Source organism: Filicampus tigris, chromosome 15 (genome assembly GCF_054856515.1).
Source record: "Filicampus tigris isolate MCC_2025a chromosome 15, RoL_Ftig_1.0, whole genome shotgun sequence".
NCBI lineage: Eukaryota > Metazoa > Chordata > Actinopteri > Syngnathiformes > Syngnathidae > Filicampus > Filicampus tigris.
In genome coordinates this window covers 7,306,275-7,325,639 of record NC_141231.1, presented here as the reverse complement: position 1 = coordinate 7,325,639, position 19,365 = coordinate 7,306,275, and the positions used below count along the sequence as shown (strand labels likewise).

General features: G+C 41.2%; 1 protein-coding gene across 2 annotated transcripts in view; it reads right to left on the bottom strand.

Moving 5' to 3' along the window:
- nup214 (nucleoporin 214) overlaps window positions 1-19,263 on the bottom strand; it is a 32,858-nt gene extending 13,595 nt beyond the window's left edge. For both annotated transcript variants that reach the window (XM_086053011.1, XM_086053012.1), the window contains exons 1-24: window positions 19,068-19,263; window positions 17,864-18,059; window positions 16,959-17,113; window positions 16,322-16,520; window positions 15,166-15,236; window positions 15,024-15,087; window positions 14,840-14,943; window positions 12,520-12,626; window positions 12,380-12,446; window positions 12,122-12,245; window positions 9,838-9,996; window positions 9,359-9,749; window positions 8,368-8,513; window positions 8,197-8,285; window positions 7,310-7,399; window positions 7,093-7,242; window positions 6,871-7,029; window positions 5,600-5,703; window positions 5,348-5,521; window positions 2,788-2,876; window positions 2,628-2,711; window positions 2,245-2,559; window positions 1,811-1,978; window positions 69-180 (exon numbers count right to left, since the gene is read on the bottom strand). In XM_086053011.1, the coding sequence (XP_085909137.1) occupies window positions 69-180; window positions 1,811-1,978; window positions 2,245-2,559; window positions 2,628-2,711; window positions 2,788-2,876; window positions 5,348-5,521; window positions 5,600-5,703; window positions 6,871-7,029; window positions 7,093-7,242; window positions 7,310-7,399; window positions 8,197-8,285; window positions 8,368-8,513; window positions 9,359-9,749; window positions 9,838-9,996; window positions 12,122-12,245; window positions 12,380-12,446; window positions 12,520-12,626; window positions 14,840-14,943; window positions 15,024-15,087; window positions 15,166-15,236; window positions 16,322-16,520; window positions 16,959-17,113; window positions 17,864-18,059; window positions 19,068-19,109 (3,359 nt within the window). In that variant the 5' untranslated portion in view covers window positions 19,110-19,263. The remainder of the gene's footprint in view (window positions 1-68; window positions 181-1,810; window positions 1,979-2,244; window positions 2,560-2,627; window positions 2,712-2,787; window positions 2,877-5,347; window positions 5,522-5,599; window positions 5,704-6,870; window positions 7,030-7,092; window positions 7,243-7,309; window positions 7,400-8,196; window positions 8,286-8,367; window positions 8,514-9,358; window positions 9,750-9,837; window positions 9,997-12,121; window positions 12,246-12,379; window positions 12,447-12,519; window positions 12,627-14,839; window positions 14,944-15,023; window positions 15,088-15,165; window positions 15,237-16,321; window positions 16,521-16,958; window positions 17,114-17,863; window positions 18,060-19,067) is intronic.
- Window positions 19,264-19,365: the final 102 nt, after the last annotated feature.

Below are 19,365 nucleotides of genomic sequence, written 5' to 3'. Positions count from 1 at the left end.
GTGAGGAGAACATTTGCTTTAAATGCAAACTGCTTGGATGCAAACTGCGTTGTGTAAGAGGAGAGTACCTGATAATTGCAGGGGTTGACACAGGAATACCTTTGTCCTTCAGCTCCTGGACATTGACCACCTGGGGCACGGTTTTTAAGGTGGACTCTGTCAAGGAGGTGCTGACGACGGCTGCAACACAAAAATACTTATTATTTTTTAAAACTACAAAACACAAACATTAGAAAATGATCCAATGCTTGTTTTGCCTAAAGGGAAGTGTCACCACCCAGTGTCTGCAACAGGCATTGGCGCATCTTTGTGGATTTAGGGAAGACAATTTCCTTTTTATTGTTGGCATATAAACAGTTGGGTGTCTAGAGGACCTACCCACCCATTAAAGCCTGAAGCCCCTCGTGAGACATCTCTCTAAAACCTACGGTCGTCTTTGGAGTCACCCTTGAAAACCTGACATTTTCGCCACCTACAAAATAGTATCTCAGCTCCTATAGCAGATGCATAATTCCAAAAATATTTGAGAGCTTATACATGTGGCTTTCACACAGGCCGGAATTTATTCATCTTTACTGTTTCAATCGAAGATGCAAGTGACGCACTATTTATAATTCTTTTAAAATCGAGTGGTAATTACCATGTTGTGTTCTCTTACGAAGACGTTGAAATAGTCATTGTCTACGAACATATATCATAACCATACATCACGTTTGAATTGTTTCACGGCTTTAAAGTCCGCGAACGTTTTGTCTATATCACTGCCATGACTTATATCAGAGCTCCCGTGATCGACTGTGCCTCCGTTACTCCTGGAAAAAATTCTGGATATCCTCAGACAACTCACGACACAGTCACATGTATATTCTGATGCATTTCATTGGTCAAGAGACAGAGAATTGGATTTTAAAAAATACGCTCTCACAGCTTTAAAGGGAGAAACACGCAACAGCGCTCCCGACTTTAGTTGTCAGAAACGCAGTTATGCGCTCCCGTCCTTAATGGGTTAAATTAAACAGCCAAGTAAATTTATCAACTTATTCAACAAAAAAGGTATGTAGGCACATAGGTTATGTTAGTTAATGAAAACAAAATAACAAAAACAGAAAAACTGAAATTAAAAATAACTCAATCCAAAACATAATATTGTTTTCTTCTTGCACAAGAAATACACATTAAAAAAATCTGCTGAACAAATATTAATAAAATGTAACTAAAACAGAGCATTTTTGAAAAATCTAAAAACAATAAAAACTTTCAAACGTGCTTTGAAAACTAAAATTAACAGTTGCTCTGGGCTCAGGTAATGACCAATCACGGCTCACCTGCTTTCTGAGTTAGGTCATGTGACGTTCGCAAGCTGAGACTAGTGGGGCCGCATAGAGCATGTTATTGTAAAGAAAATATTTGACTTGACTTCCCGTTTGATTTTATATTGTGATATATACTGTTACTGTGAAGGGATGCAGTTTGATTCCGTGATATGAATTTTGGACTATTTCGCCCAGCCCTATCTTAATGTTAGGCCCCCACTCTTGGCTCGGCACTAATGGCAACGAAAGCCAGACTCGCCTCTCTGGCTCAGCAGTACATGGGGCAGGGTATTCAGTCGCTCATTTGAACGACAGACGACCATCCCCTCAATTCAGGCTGCTATCGGGAAGACAAGAAATAGGGTGTGTGAAGTGGCCTACAATTCTTGATCTCTCTGACATTTTGACAAAAGCATGTCAAAGACATGTTATAAGACACTTGGGAACAAGTTGGAATAGTGACAAGAAGCAAAGAGTGTTCTGCATGTCAGCTTTACCCGTCTTCTGATTGGCCATCAGCCTGCGAAGGGCGGCGCTGGCTGCGGCTTGTTGAGCCGGGATGGTGACAGGCACGGTCCTCTCAGGGGGCGGCGCCCCATGCTTGACCGTTTTGGTGGCGAGGGCAGTGCTGTCAGCGCCACTAAGGTTGATCTTATTGGTGGGAACTGAAATGATTTTAGAGTGATGTAGAAAGTATGTTTGAAATATGAAATAAATGCCAAAGAAAGAACTATAGTAAAACCAAAAAGAGTCAGAACAACTGAACAATTCAACTGTAGTTATGAGAATAAGGGGTTTGTGTGTGTGTGCGTTTGTACATATACACACATTGACATGTATACATAGACATAACCACATATATGTACATGCATATAAAAAAAAGTTAGATGTGAACAAGAATGAAATGGTAAGATTACAATATTTGACTTACTAGGGCTGTCAATAGGACTCAGTCTGAAGCCCATGCCTGGCACCGACTGCATTTTGCCCAACGGTGTGGACTGGATGGCTCCGAAACCAGGCTGGATGGAGGGGGTCCTCACCACGGTGGGGTGTCGGGGGTACGAAGGAGTGGCGGCAGCAGCCGTGGGAAGGCGCTCGGGCTGCAGCTCTTCTTCCTCCTCCTCCTCCACCTCCAAGTGAGGCAGATGAGGCTCCATGGACTGAGAAAGGGACGAGGAGGAGCTCACGTCATCCAGGTCTTCGTAGTATTTCGGCGACAGGAAGGCTGAGCGGGACAGGTTGGCTTGGCAAGAGAAAAGAATATTAAGATGACAAAGTTTATCAATAAGGTTTCTTAACCTGGATGAGTACCTGGTGCAGTTGAGCGAACAGGAGGCATGTGCCCCTTGGAGAGGAAGTTACGCAGCTGGGACTGTTTAACTGGTGATATCTTGACTGGAGGGGAAACATACACATTTTGAGCTCCTCCATTGTCTGTGATACACACAGTCACGTATGCAATCGTTTTTACCTGGTGAGGGGCTTTTGGATTTTGGAGCGGTGGTGTCCAGCCGGGCCTTCAGCAGGGCATCCCTCAAACTGTCAAGCTCACTTTCCATACTGGTGTAAAAATGCAACAATAAAATATAGCCTCCACTTCAAAAGGGGGGAAAAAAGCTGCATTGAACGCATCAGTCTGAAGGAGATTGCTAATGAACAACAATGAAGGAGAACAAGGGTGTGCATTGACTTTCTCCGCCCAATTTCTTTCCGAGAGGAGACTGAGGGCATGCTGCAGCTAAGTGGAGACTGTGGAGTATAACACCGCGCTATCCAAACAATGTATGTTAGCATGTTTTTGATAGGCGGGGATGTGGGTGCCTCAAATATTACGAAAGGGAATTGCCCAGTGGATCAACAGTGGTCCACAACATTTAGAACTTTTATTTTAACCTGGTTTAAAGCCACAACAGATAAATTTAGCAACAACAAAAACAATATGTCCATATATTGGACACTTTTCTTTATTAGCCACGGGTCTTCAAGTTAGACCATGCGATATTTGTAAAGAAAGGTGGATTTTTAAAAAACGCAATTACCGGTACCTTAAACGCAGGTAAACAAATGCTTTCTCCTCTGCAATGGGAGAACTATGTTTTAAACTACTGCTAACTTGTTATTAATCAAGCTGCTACTTTAATAAAAGTAATAAACAATCATAACAACTGTGCTAAAAAGACAAGTGAACTCCATTGTGATAAAGCGTGTGATGTTTACATCGATCTCCACGTCACACGGCTGTAAAACGGCTGTTCTGATTAATGTAGTGGCATGTGTAAATGGCAGATCAGGATAGATCACGTCACATGCAAAAAGCATTTTAATTCCGTTGGCCATTCAGTTTCATTCTAACCAGCATACAAGGCTCGTGTCCAAACTCAGTCCTCAAGAAATTATTGTAGTAATATGAAAAGGATAAAACTTGTAATATTTAGTAGGGGTATGCATCTCTCCAATAAAACCCGATTCGATACGTATCTCAAGACGGGGTGCAAGATGATTTAAGGACCGTTTATTTTAAATTGGACCGATTTGATTACGTTCGATTCAGTGGTACTGCGACTCGGTTTGATATGGGACAGCTCAGTTCAATAGTGTATGACGCAATGAGTTTGCAAGAAGAAGAAAAAAAAAGTCATTTCTTTCCCCCTAGAAATATGTACCGTATTTTCCGGACTATAAGTCACACTTTTCTTCATAGTTTGGCCGGGGGTGTGACTTATACTCTGGAGCGACTTATGTGTGAAATTATTAACACATTACTGTCATAGATTGTTAGTGCTGATTTATGACTTATGTTTTGCCTCCCTCTGCAGGCGCTTTAGTGCTAAAGCGCCTGCAGAGGGAGACAAAACATCATAAATACAACTCAGCACTAACAAGCCATGACAATTACTTCTACATCATTTTACATGTTATTGTAACCAACATAAAGAAACATAAGATACATCTTAAAAACTATTAAAAGGCATGAATAATTTAAACGGTTAAAGTCTAATGTTTTGTTAAACTAACAGGCCTTGCTAGTCGAGGAAGCCAGCTTATCCAAACAGCTAAACATTCACAAACAAACTCCACTGACTCCAGGTGTGCAGCGAAGTTGCTTGTTTATATTGTGAAACTGCACAAGAAACAGAAAATACTATCAATCTATGCATTACATACACATGTATTTTCATAGACATGAACAAGATGAGCCTATGCTAACGATTAGATATCGCGATTAGCATTGGCGATAGCGATTAGTATGTTGAGTCAACAACCTACAATCATCCACAATTCAGCTCATATATAAATGTCATTACACACAATTGTCTAAGTTAGTTTCAGACGACGCTTGAACAAGAATACACCACAAACAGGCAGACATGCTAACGATTAGCAACCGCGATTAGCAATAGTGATTAGTATGTTCAGTCAACAACTCAGTACAATCAGCCACAATTCAGCTCCTATATAAATGTTGCATGCTCATTACCGGTACACACAATTGTCTAAGTTACTTACAGACGATGGTTGAATAAGAACGAACCACAAACAGGCAGTTGCCTGCCTCTGGCTGGGGTATTGCATCATGCAGCCACATATGTAAGGAGGAGCACACTCAGCAGAGAGGAGAGGAAGACATAATTACGACCGAATACATAAATACTTTTGGAGACTTGGAAACACTCTACATGGTCGGGGATGAATAAAAGACTTATTTAAGCGATCTACAATCGTTTTGGTGAGTTTAAAGTTATCTTGGCGTAACTTTCTTGTATACTGCATGTAGCATCGTAGCTCGGTGGAAATGATGTGTACTAAGCGCACAATTTCCTCCCAAAATGCGACTTATACTCCAGTGCGACTTATGTGTTTCCCCCCCCCCCTTTATTATGCATTTTATGGCTGGTGTGAGCAATTTATAGTCCGGAAAATACGGTAGTTTATAAAACTAAATGTCAGCGGGGTGAATCTTGGTTGACACAGACTATGTCCCCCTTGCACACCACTGTTGTTAGTAATTATTTTTGCTGTGATTGACCGACCTTCGGGAGGTGGCCGTGTTGCGGTTGGCCGTGGTAGTGTCCGTCTTGTTGTAGAGGTGCAGTGAGGTGAGCTCGTTGACCAGCTGGTCCAGCCTGTTCTTCTGCTGGTTGATGATGTACAAATTGTTGGCCAACGTTGTGAACAGACCCTCGCGCCCAGGCACCACCATGTGTCTGCCAACATGCAATGTGATCAACAACAGTCAAGGCTAATGCTAAGCTGCTAAATGACGAGGGGAGTTTTGTGCATACTTCTTCTTCTTCTTTTTCTCCAAGTGTTTCTCCCATTCCACATCCAGAACACCGTTGACATCCTCCACAGCGAACATGACGTACTGGTAGAGCCGGCGGATCTCCTAGACGGAAAGCAAATGGACAAAGGACTTTGATTTGGGTTTTCTGTGACCACTATTCTAAGTCCAACAGTTTGAGTTAGAGCAATGAGTGCAGATATAGATGGTTAACTAGCTTTTCATGTTATGCTAGGCAGTTAGATAAGCCTCTCAGAAAGAGCCAGCATTGACCAACTTTTTGCAGACAATGGACTTTGATATCGATCTACAGGGAGTAATGCCATCAATTTACATCCATCTGTAGAGTACGTGCTGTTTGACTGGACAGTAATCTGAGTGATGATGCTGACTATTACGTTAGTGACTCCCTCTAGCTAGTCCTAGCTAGTTGTATGATTCTCAAACAAAGGACAGTGATCTTGAGGCTGGTGTGCACTGTTGGTGCTTTTTGACAAGAAGGAACACCGAGTAAAGCTGTAGACTGCTTCAGCTTCTCGTGCTAAGCAGCAAGCCGGGGTTTGGTAGTATTGGTAGGACCCTTAGCTGGAGCCGACCAACATTTTTGTGAATAAAAGGACTTTCATTTGGCTCTTGTGTCAATCAGCTTGTGCTCTTTGACAAGAAGGGACACAGAGTTGAAATGCTGACTTCCAACATTAACTTCTTCCTATAGCTAGCTGTCTGGCTTCATATGACTCTCAGCCAGAGGCAGTATTAACCATTTTTTTTTTTTTTTTCAAAAGGACTTTAAGACTTTCTGCGACTGGTTTCCGCATTTGAGTCCATCTGCTTGTGCTGCTTGACAAGAAAAAGCACTGACTAGAGATAGAGACTGCTCAGGTAAGCTTCTCGTGCTGGCCACCTGGCTTGACAGCATTCCCAGGTGGTACTGACAAATGTTTACGAACGCACTTTAATTTGGATCTTTTGCAATTGGTGCCATCCATTTTGCGTCTGCGATGTTTGACTAGAACGAGCACTGAGAGGCGATGTAGACTACTAATGTTAGCTTTTAATTAGCTAGATGGGACATCTCAGCCAAAGACCAAAAGGGGGGATTTGGACGTTCTTTGACTGAGCCCATCTTTTTGTGATGTTTGACACAAGAAGCCCAAAAAATATGTAGACTGCTATGTTAGCATGTCATGGTAACTGCAAACTAGTTACCTGCCTTGTGCTTGAAAGGTGTGGACTCTGGAAGTAATTTCAAATGTGGTCATGTGTTTTCACCTTGAGCTGTTCCTCACTGCGTGGGTCCAGGGGTCTTTTGTACAGCAGTTGTCTGTAACTTCGGTCCCTGCTGAGCTCACTCTGAGACTTGGCTTCCTCAGCCCCGGCGAAACCCTCCAGTAAGTTGGTCTTCAGTGTGCCGATGTCACAGTGCAGAGACTGGAGAGCATACAATTTTATGTATCCAATTATTCCTCAAAATCATATTTCTAAAATCCTTACTTCTGTGGTTTCCTTAATCTCCAGGGTGAAAATGTTCAGATCCTCTGACTCTTTCCGAAGTTCTTTCATCTCCTCATTGGTTCCAACTTTAAAGTCAGCCATCGAACTCCTTGCCTTAAAATCCTCCAGTTCCTTTTGGAAGTGTGAAATCTGAGGAGAGCGTCAAAAGGTTTAAAATTAATAATCATACAAGTACCCTCATAAGAGTCAACCTTACCTCCTCCAGTATTCCAGTCATGATGGGATCGGATTCTTTCTTTGGCTGAGGCTGTTGCTTCTCCACTGGCTTTACTTCGACTCCGGCTGTCTGCAACAGGAGGCCAGAAAATCACCTATCAGCTACCATTTAAAGTCATTGATTAAACTAGTACAGTAGAGTAACTTTGAAGGGGGGGAAAAAACCCACAAAAAATAAAAAGCAAATCCATTCTGTTTTCTGTTACGTAATTTCATCAAATGGTCCTGATTATGTCAAAGAGGATAAATTACTGAAAATGTACTTTCTAATATCCTGTTCATAAATAGTTAGGCCTCTGCAGTACCTGACGAGCCATCAGGCATGAAATTAAATCTTTATCTACCTATTTCTGAAAATGGGTCTTGTGATGTCAGCAAAATAAGGCAAAACTATAACGTGTGTTATACAAAAATACTCATGTCAGTTGACACAACTAGAATTATTAGAAAGACGAATCAGAATTTTAAGGATGCTTGGCTTTTGAGTGACATACAGGATGAATCTAAAAGGCTCTATACAACCTTTAAAGATCACGCTGAATTTGATGGATCGTAAAAAGGAGATGACGAAGAAGGCGTGCTACTTAATGCGTTTCTCACGTCGGTAGACAGGCGGCTTTGCACGTATGTACACTTGCCTTTAAGAGAGTTGGTGGGGTGTTTTTTTTTTAATCTCAGCGTAAAAAAAAATTTTAAAAATCGTTTTTGACGCTGAAAAATCACTGTACGGTACTGGTATCCCGTGCAACGCCATAGTGCATGTACGTTCAAGAAATTCCACCCGAAAGCTGAATATACCAAACAAAATAAACTACAAGGATTTATTTAAAGGATAAAAAAAAATATATATAAAATAAAATAAAACACCTGTGGGGTTTGGATGCGGCCCTGGAGAGCTGGCGATGGTTTTTGGAGTCCTGCAGGTGGTGTGCTGGTTTGAACTGGACGTACCAGTGCTGAAATGAAAGAAAACCCAAGTTATGAGAAGAACAAAAAAGGTAAGACGACGAAATATTGAAAGTTAAGATTTGAGCTTACTTGACACTGTGGCTGGCTTGGTGGTGATGGTGGTGGTGACAGCAGCAAGGGCAGGGACACTGCCATTTGAGACTACACTTTTGTGCATAGGTGTAGCGAAGGAGAAAGACGACGGAGGGGCTGCTGGAGCTTCTGCTGCTGAAAACCTTGGGAAGATGGACACCGGTCATCGTAAGAGTGCAACTGACAGCTGTTGACTGTTAACAACTGCGTCCACCTCTTTCACACAGCCAGTAAACGTAGCCATTTTCCCACCAGAATAGCCAAGTTGACCTGGCAATATTCCACCTTTGCAAGTTGGATCAGAGGCAGGATGGCACCAGTATTTAACGTCCCGTTAACAGTACGTGCCAAAGTAAGCATTTTCCTGTCATTTTTTGCATTACTGGTCTGTATGAACGAGAAGGGTGGATTACAAATACTTCAGTTATAGCTCTGATGCAGGGTTGGAATAAATTAGAATTTTTCTATATTTTTTATTTCATTTTGACAGTTTTTTTTTTTTTTAAATTCAGTTAGTTTTAATTAGTCTTTAGTGCAAGTTCTTTTTTCAAAAATGCTTTGGTAAGTTTTGATCAGTTTTATGTTTTTTTTTAATATATGGAGTACTTGTCAAGTGCAAGATACAAAAAAGATCACTATTGTGTAATAAAGTAAACTACAATTCTCCAAGAACTGTTTGACCTTTCTTCCTCTGTAACTAGACGGAGAGCAATACCGAAATACATACATTTCAAATGAACCCCGAAAGCTCATGAATGACATCAGTTGACAAAGATGAAAACAAAGGACATTTTGCCATAATCAGTTCGTTTTTGAAACATCAGATGTAGTTCAAATTTTTTGTTTTACTTTGTTTCTTTCACAAAAATGTTCCTCCAGTTTTAGCTTTAGATATTTGCATTAACTATAATAACCTTGCTTTGAGGCTGCCGTTTTACGGGGTCTCCGCGTGCAAGATGCATCTGACAACCAGGAAATAATGTCTTACCTTTCACTCAGATTGAGTTTAGCTGCAGGTACAGAGGGAGTGGCGAGGTTCTGGGCTGTCGGGGCTGTGACTTTATTTGAGGGGGTGCTGAAAGAGAATGCAGAGGGGGCCGAGGGGGCTTCAGACGGAGGCTTGGCGCTGGCAAACCCAAAGGTCGAGGCCCCAGAGCCGAAAGGTGTGGACGAGCCCAAGGAGAAGGCGGGAGGAGCCGAGTTGCCACTGACAGGCGGTAAGGTGAAAGCGAAGCTTGACGATGATGACGAGGGGGCTGTGGGAACAAGGCTAAACGGTGGCGCAGCAGATGATGAGGCGGCCACTGAAGTCACGGCGAGATTTGGGAAGGCAGACGGGAGAGGCGCGGCAGATTTGGGGGGCTGCACTGCCAAAGAAACTGAACACAAATATTCCTCTCTATAACATGCAGTATAACTCACATTTTTTTGTTTAACATCTGTGGTTTGTAATTGTGATTTTCCCACCTGGCTTGGGGGGTCTCTCGCCCTCTGTTGTGAGGGTAGCACAGGTTGCAATTAGCTGCTTGACACCGACGTTGAGGTTCAGCAGCGCAAAAGGGCAAAGCAATCCCTCGGTCGACAGCATGAGCAAAGTGGGAGCTGGGGGCAAAGTCTTTTCGTCGCCTTGAGAAAATGGAAACAATTTAAAACCAAACAAACTAATGAAAAAGTCAGGCATGTTTTTTTTGTGGTCCAACAGAATTATCTTAAAAGAAATATTTAGCATGGCCTGGACAGAATTTGTTTGTATAGCACAACCTTTTGAGTAACTCACTGGAATCAAATGATTTCTGTGACGCTCATTGAAGACGTTTTATGTCTCGACCGGTATTTTAGCCCACTATTATTCATGTGCCATGTGTACCATGGTTTGATGGGTGTCTTCTCCAGACTGTACGTTTTTTCTAAAAAGGCATTTTTTAGAAAGTATTTTCAATATATTTGCAATGCGTAATTTTGAGTTCAGAACAATGTGTTTGAACAAGCATCTCCCGTTTGCACTTGGGCAGGGAATTCTCCAGCCCAGACTTCCGACAAACCTACCATGCGCAACCTGAAAATTTGTGCGCAACCACCAAAGACGGGTACCTTAAACGTTATAAAAAAAAGACGTAGTTTATTTCCACTTTCCAACATATTTGATGTCTAATGTAACAAATGTATGTAATACAAAGTACCTCATTTTAAAAAAAAAAAAAAAAAAAAAAAGCTCACATGTGCACTGTGGGTAATTTTGATGATCTAAAAATGAAAATCTGGTCGTTGGGAAATGGGAACTGTTTCAAATTGTGAAAAAAAATGTGCATCTCCATAGTTTGAGAGCTAGAGAGAGACACAGAGCTAGAGGGAGGCACTCATCAGTATTCCGCAGGGGCGCCTGAGCTGCTTTGTTGTTTGTTGTGGTCCTCAAGCTTGCCTGAGACATCTTCAATGAATGCCCCATTTGCCCCCCCCCCCCCCCCCCCACCACACACATACACACCCCCTGCCGACGTCCACACACACACCCCGCCACCGCTCAATGTGAAATCACTCAATCCTTCTGCACAATGGATTTTCATCATGTCAAAAACACTGCAAAAAATTCCTGGTTCTTGAAGATGGGAGTAGGTATGAATGTCTGTTGAGTCGGAAGCTGATTATTATTCTCTACATGAGCTCTGTCGAGCACTGCAGTGACAAAGAAACGTGATGGATTTTGGCCCGTGCTCATTACAGAGTGTGTGTTGAGCTTTAAATGCTATTGACGCATTTGCCAGGCACAAAATTAAGCCCGCAGAGTGCCTGCGCTCTCGAGAGCTCAGGTCAGCCAGCGTCAAAGTTTTGTTTTTCCTTTGGCTTCCAGCATCTTTTTTCAACAAGCAAAAGGCATGGATACAACAAGTGGTGTCAGAATACGCCAAGAGTGAAGACAAAGGAGGGAAAAATAAAGAAAACAGAAAAAATATAAAAGATGAGAAAAATATCGAATATATATTTTTTTTAATCTAAAACAAAAAATTTGTGGGGAAAAAAATTTGGTTAAAAAAGACAATAGAAAAAAGAAAAAGATAATTTTAAAACCTGAAAATGAAAAAGAACCCTCTGGATTCACGGAATAGAACTGATTGCATGTGCCGCGTCTTGGACCTTCCTGTACTGCCTAATTTCGGCCGCAGTAACCCTTTTAAAACCCGAATATTGGCAGTATTTGGGTTTTTAAAAGCCGTGCAAATGCGTGCAATAACTCAAATATGGCCTTACTCTTGTTTTTTAAAATTCCAAATACCATGCCTGGGTTACTCCTTTTCGAACCCAAATACGGGCGCATGTATACCGCGATCGAATACCCCGACTGCACGGGACACTCATGCTCAACCGTAAGGAATCTTAGTCTTTGTAGTACAGGAAGTGCTTGTATGCGCGGTGTTAGGCACGCAATGCACCAGAAATACACAATTAGTGATAAACAAAACATGTCGAAAGCTAGAGTAAGTTAGCCCCTCCCGTTGAAAAAAAAACTTAGCAAACAACAAAATCAGACCTCGAACCTTAATGGTTTGATTCTAATGGACGACTTAAGTTGTTCATGGCATTTAACTCATTCAATGCCATTGACAAAATTTGTCTTTTCACAGTCCAGCCATTTAATCCCAGCAATTTATATATATATATATTTTTTAAATTTTTCAGATGTTAGGGTAAAAAGAGGGTCTGTAAATGTCTGGCAGTGAATGAGTTAATGAGTTAGCTAGCAGTAGGCACTTACTGATACGGATCTCCTGCTGACTGGTGTAGTCGATGGCTAAGCCGAGGGGCAGCGTGTCTTCACTGGTCTCGGAGACAGGCAGCTCAGCCCTGCTAGCATCCTCCAGCATCCACAGCTCCCAGATCTAAAATAATAATAATAATAATAATAATAATAATAATTATAAAATAAATGAAAAAAATGAAAAAACGCCATCATAGCTGAATAAGAGTATAATGCATTTCCTGTCAATTGATAATTGGACATTTTATGAGGCACCTTGTCATCTTGTCTGGCGATGACGCTGACTTCGATGGAGGCTGCAGACGCGGCCAAAACAAGGTTCCTGAGTGAAGTAAAGCATGTTTCAAAAGGGTCAAAGTACATGTTCTCCATAAATGATTTCAAGTCACTCTCACCAGTCTTCTATGTGACTAAGGAAGTAGTGGTGCTGTCGCTCTGTGCAGCAGCCATACACGGTGTCACTAAAGTTCAGGTACTTTGTTTCCACTTTTTCGTCCTTTTTCTGTTGTAAAAATAAAATACGTCAGGTTTTGCTCCATTTAGGGTTGGACGTCATCCATTGATTATGACACCAAAAATTCTTGTTTCTTAGGGCCGGCTACCGCACACTGACCGACGCGGCCGAACCCAACTGAACTATATTTTAACATTCTAATCAAAGTTGTAAGTGGCAAAATAAATCAATTTTAAAAAATTACAAAACATTTGAAAATAATTTCTAGAGCTAGACAAACAGATTTTGCTACATTCATATACTGTATGTAAAAGTGCATTCAATATAAAAGGTGAACTTATTTTATTATTTAGATTTTAAAATCTGTTTAATGTATTTTAATCTTAATAATCAATATCAAATGTTTTGGATATTTCTTTCACAACTTTGAATGTTTAGAATAATGTATAATGCATGTATTAGTTTTAACAATCTATACTAACTTTCAATACTGAATAAAAAGCTAATAATTAGTAGTGGTGCAACGGATCACATAAGTCAGGGTTCGGATTGATTACAGATTTTGAGTCATTGATCAGATCATTTTCAAATCAGTAATATATATTTTTTTTTAAAAAGATCTTTGAACTTAGAACTTTGTCTTCATTTATTTTATAAAACACCCTTGCCCATAAAAAAACGCATTGAAATTAATAAAAAAAGAAAATGCTGATGTCTAACAGTCTAATACGGCCGTTTAGGATTTAAGAATGCAAATTAACACAAGGTAGGATACATTCTTGTTTTATATGTGGTACAGTGTGTAAAATAAGGTATCCTCCCAGACATTTTGAGCTTGATGTTTTCTTAAAATTATCTAGCAAAAGTGTTTTATAAAATAAATGAAGGCAAAGTTTTATTTAGCCAGTTTTTTTTCATAGAGAGTACATTACAGAGTAATCTAGGTCCACAATACTGAAAAACTATTTTTCAAAAAGTAAGCCAAGGAACAGCTGTTGGAACTACCAGTCGGGCACTTGTTACTAAAGCTAACAGCTAGCTACTAGCCACTAACGCAGGAGACTAGTGCCGTATCATACAATGACGGCGTAATTAACTAGTGATTTGTTAGCGTCCTAATTAGCGACTGAATATGATTTCGGGACGGCATTGTGTTGATGTTGGTACAACGATGTAATGTCAAAACTCCAATAAGGCAAGCCCAAACGTCAAAAACAAGTCAAGTTAGCCGTTATGCCACCATGCAGGCCAACTTCAGTAAGTAAAAGTCTACTAGTGGCATCATTGACTCAATGTATTATATGATAAGCTTTATTTTGAAGTTGGCCTTTGCGGAGGCGGCGTGTTTGTTGAGTATGTTTGCAGCGTCCTTGACGTGTCTGTCTGAATGACAGTATTGGGACGAGGAAAAAAATAAATCCTGTATCATTAATTTAACTCATTCACTGCCACTGACGAATTTGTCCTTTCACAGTCTAGCCATTCAATCCCAGGAATTTATTCATAATTTTTTTCAAATGTTTCCAACCGCTAGGGTAAAAGAGGGTCTAAAAATGTCTGACAGTGATTTGAGTTAAGGACTCGTTTCACCTCAATTTGCCAAAACGCTGCCATACATGCGACTTACATGATCCATGGTGCCCGCCGAACCTTGATCCGTACGGATCACAGATCAAAGATGATCCGTTGTATCACTAATAATTAGTGTGTTGACGTTTTTCTTAAAGTTTGTCTTCAAACAGCTTACTTGAACTAGAATCCCACGTCGCGTCGTAGCCAAAAGGTAGAATCGTGGTGGATTAATACGCCTTTTAAATTCTTGCTGTTGTGCGAAGACGACGATGAAGATGAAGAAGCAGCGGCAACGGGAGTCATGGTAACTAATTTCCACTTTGCAGAACAAGGAATTTAAAAGGTGCATTAAATCCACCAGGATCTAACCTCTGGCTACAATGCCATGCAGGATTCTAGTTAAGGTAAGCCATTTTAGGATAAAAAGAAAAACTAACGTAGTTAATAGCCAACATTCTGTCATCCTCGGACGCTGCCGGTGTGCACAGCATTCTCCGCTAACATTCATTTATGAAAGCAGCCTGCTGCTCGATATCTATTTTTCATTTCGATTTTTAAAAGGGTACGCCCTCTCTCCCCCCAAAAATGTCAACCTCTGCTTCACAGAAATTCACCTATTGCGGAAAGGCTTGGAATGGAACGTCCGCAAAAAGCGAGGGAACAATAGATAAAAGTTCACGGAAACTCACAGGGATAGTGATCAACACGAGCTCGGGCGGGGTCTCCGGGGAGCCGTCACCAGCAGCGTAGACTACGGCAAACGAAAATGTCCTCAACCACAACACGTCTAGAACTGTGACAAAAACAAAGAGGTGGTGATGACTATTACAAATGACATACATGGAAGACACGTGTATATAGAAGTTGAGTTACCTTTGACTGGGTCATCAGAGGTGTAAAAGTGGGGACACGGAATCACTTTCTTTTCCTCAAGGGCCTTTTATTCAACCAATCAGAAAGACAGTTAGCAGTAACATTTTTTTTTTTTTTTTTTTAAATCATTATTTTGACTTACTGGTGTATACTGGCTGACAGTGCCATTCATTTTCCCCACGGCGACCTGTTTCCCTTTGGGGCTCCAGCAAACTGGAGAATGACATCACAAAGAAGCCAACATTAAGCAGCAGCCGTGACTAACGTTGGACAACGAGAACCAGGAATCAAGTGGAAACGAGATCATCATTTCGGTTCTCCCGGAACCGTTTAGATTTTAGAATGTTGGTGGTAAGTTTCGCTTCCTTTTTAGTTGCGTGGAAGAAGCACCGATTAAAAAAAATAAATAAATAAAATATTTGTGCGCACGTTGCGCAACCGCTTCTACCGTCAAATCTGCGTCACAATAGCATGGAAGCTTGCCCCCACTCAAGCTGCCGTGCTCTTCTCGGTCAGCCCCTCCGCTCGCTTTGTAAGAGTCTGGCAAGCGCGGGGCGTGGCGGCAGGCCCTTCCCGTAGCCGCTGGGACACCGCAGTGGCAGCAGTCGCGGGCCAGTGATCCTGCCCGGGCCGGCCCGACTGGCTCATTTGGCCGACGCCTAGCTATAGAACTGATGCGATGCGGTTCATGACCCAAAGTCTGAATCGGCTAAGTAAGTCTAATGCCAACATTGAGGCAACAAGTTCAACACATAAATGCTAATATTTAGCTTTTAGCATACAAAGCTGCAGCATATACATACATACTGTACATATACACATACAGCATATTGTTACATATACCGTTTCGATTAGATACTTTCCTTGCTTGCCCTTAAAATGCAGCGTTGTGTTTGTCATATATATTTTCTTTCAAAAGAAAGACGAGGTTAGCCAATCAATTGTTCAGTAGCATGCTTTCAGTAAAAGCAGCATAATGGTGTTGCCCTGAACTTCTCAAAAATAGTGAAAAATAATACTAAATAATAATACAAAAAATTGAATAAAATGTATTGGCTAAAAACAGCTCTTTGAGTAATTCATAGTAAAGTTCACAAACAGCAGAAAGTTCAAGAAATGCAAGAACAGAGAAGTTCATGTGATTTGTCCAAAAAATACTCCTTGTTTTGTTGTTAAGAATCGGAATCGAGAATCGTCAGGAACTGGTATCTAATCAAAGAACCGTAACCGTCCAAGTTCAAGCGATGCCTAACCCTAGCTGTGACATGGTTGAATGTTGTGTGAGGTGCCTTGCTTACGGCACGTGACGCCGCTAGAGGCGGGGAGCGCGGCTTGAACTCGGACGTCGTCCGCGACATCCACGATGGACATACTGCCGTCGGATAGACACACGGCCAACATGGACGCCTGGGCGGGATTCCACTTGAGGTCCAGCACGAGAGTCTCTGGGGGCACAGTTGGCTGCCACGAGGCAAAAGGAAACTTCTGCGCTCGTGCCTGGAAAGAGCACAAATTGGTATTCAAACCAATACTTTGCATACTCAATCCTCGCTATTTACAAGGGATAGGGACAGAAAGTCAGACCCAAGGCTAATTTGCCGTTTAATAGGCCAAAGAAGATACCAAAGAATCAAGTTGATAATATAAAATTTGTCCACAAAAACAACAGAGATTGCAAGTCTGTCTAGTTTCCTACTTCAACAAGCTGCATAGTTTTCTGGATCTGCTCAAACGGGCTAATGGAGGAACTCAGACAAAGGGGTTTATTAACTCATCCGCTGCCGTTTGACAGGCAACTCCTCGATACTATCTACTGAGTATCTAACTGGAAGAGCTGGCAGGGAATGATTACGTTAATGGTCGCCGTCCCAAAAATAAGCATGAGTCTCCAAATTGTGTGCATTTTTATTCTTGTCTCATGATGCATGAGGTTACCTGGTTAACAAAGGTGCGGACGTCGTAGAAGCTGACGAATAGCGCGGCGTCCTCCGACACAGAGCAAATGGATAACGTAAGCTCGTCGCTGCTGAGAGCCAAGTTATGCAGCGTTGAATCCACCCTCACTTCCGCCAGTGCCGATATTCCATCGACTATAAAGAAAACCCCAAAATGAATACACGAGATGATTTAAATGAAGATACATGTGTGCTTTAAGATGTTTATTGCTACTTCCAGCTGAGATTTTTTGCAAACCTAAATGTAAAACAAAGAGTATTACATGTCGTGTATTCAACTAAAACACATTAGTGTCTTCCAAATGCTCACTAGCTTAATGCTAACACATAATGTGAAATGCAGTAGACAGGCTAACAAAACGTGGATAGTTATAAACCCTTCAACAAATGATATTTGAATACAAACAGTGCAGTATTCGATACTCATCTCGATTAGAGCTGTCACTATCGAGTACATTTATAAATTGATTATTCATTCATTAATTGGATAAAATTCTATTTTGCATGAAAGTTTATTACAATTTTTCCCCAATTACTGTTTATTATGCAATTATTACTGTTTGATTGGTATTGTTTAGTAGTTTAAACACGAGGGATTGATCATTCACCTTTTAGTAGCCGAATAAATACCGAGTTTTGAAATCAATGAATAACCGTTTTAAAAAGCACTACTTCAATTTCAATCAAAATAACCGTTATTATTTTTTCCATAGCCGTCCAGCCCTACTGCAACTTAGTTACACGGTCTTTGTGCATCATCATCAAATCTACATGTGATATATTAGATAGATTATGCATCATACTTCCCCTAGTGGCCAAGGCGCAAACACCAGAAGCAGCAGCACAATGTGACTTGGATTAAAGAAGACTTAAGACCATTTATACCTATCGTGTTGGAATTGCCATCCTGTTTGTCAGCGGCGAGGACATCTTGCGTGTGGTAGACCTTGAACATCCCGCCCGAGCCCGCGAACGTCAGGCCAAACTTGTTGGAGACGGCAAGCAAGCTGGAACGCTCTCTCTGCATTTCGCCTGACGGCTCAAAAACTTTGGCTTTCTTCATCTGACGGAACTGGAAGTCCTGAAGGCAAGAAGAAGACTTCCATAGAAAATATCCATACATTGTCCTCCTTAGGGTTGTGGGTGAGCTGGAGCCTATCCAAACTGACTTTCTGCTAAAGGTGAGTTACACTGGAGTGCGTGCAAGCCAATCACAGGGCACAGATGGATGAACAACCATTCAGAGCAATGGATAGTTTGCAGCAGTGATTTTTGAAATGTGTCATTAGTGCCACTAGTGGTACTTGAAAGAATCACTGTGCAAGTACCGTTCAGTTGTATTTAACTTTTCAGTTAAAAAAATAAAAAATAAAAATTAGTTAGGTGCAGGTAAATATACACATAGGGCCAGTACCACTATTTAATTTTCATCAAATCAAAGAATGCATGTCCAGGAAATAAATATTAAAAAAGTAAAACAGTCAGCTAAAACAAACTACATAAACTAACTAGTTATTGGTGGTCAATACGGCAAGATTAATTTATGAAGTAAATAGACCTCCAGTATTGCTGAGTGTTTTTTGTAGGTGGTACTTGCTCTAATAAGTTTGAGAACCACTGCCATAAGTTACACACATTTAAAGCAAGCAGTGTAAAGACTCCCAATATTGAACAAAACGTTACTTTAAAATACTGTAGTTTCCCGTTTGTGAACTTTGGCTCAATTTAGGAAAAGTAAAACTTTGGGGGGAGAGAATGACATTCACGCTTTTTGTCATGGTGTCAGAAATTCCAACAGGCCAAATCTGACCATAAAACTGTATGGAAGGAGTGTTGCATGGGGAAAAAGTACAAGTGTGCGAACATTACTAGCTAGCGAGCGACGGGTTAAAATTTCCTTTAAACACTACGAGCTGGCTTGGTCTATAATAAGAACACAACTCGGTAAAAACGGTTAAGTTATGGTTCATTAAAACAAAGTCAAGTCTGTCAAGTCTAAGTCCATGTAAACGAGTGTTTGAATGCTAGCGATCACCAGCTAGCCAATGCTATCTAGTACAGGCAACACCAAATGATACCGAGAGCTTACCTTCATCTCCCTTTCGGGAGGCGAGTCGGTGTCGTCGCTCATTTTCAAGCGTGCAGATGTGAGACTTCTTCTGGAATAAGATCCTCTATTACAAAATTCCTCATTTAGGGTCAAAATATCGAAGCGTGCAGCATTTATCGGGTCGCGGACAGATGCAAACACAGGGCAGCGTCCGCGCGATTTCAGAGGAAGCGACGTCGACGTCACATGGAACGCAGGACGAACAATCGATGCCAGAGATGATTTTATTTTTCTCGTGCTCGTAAATAAACTAAATGTTTAACCAGATTACTGGTTA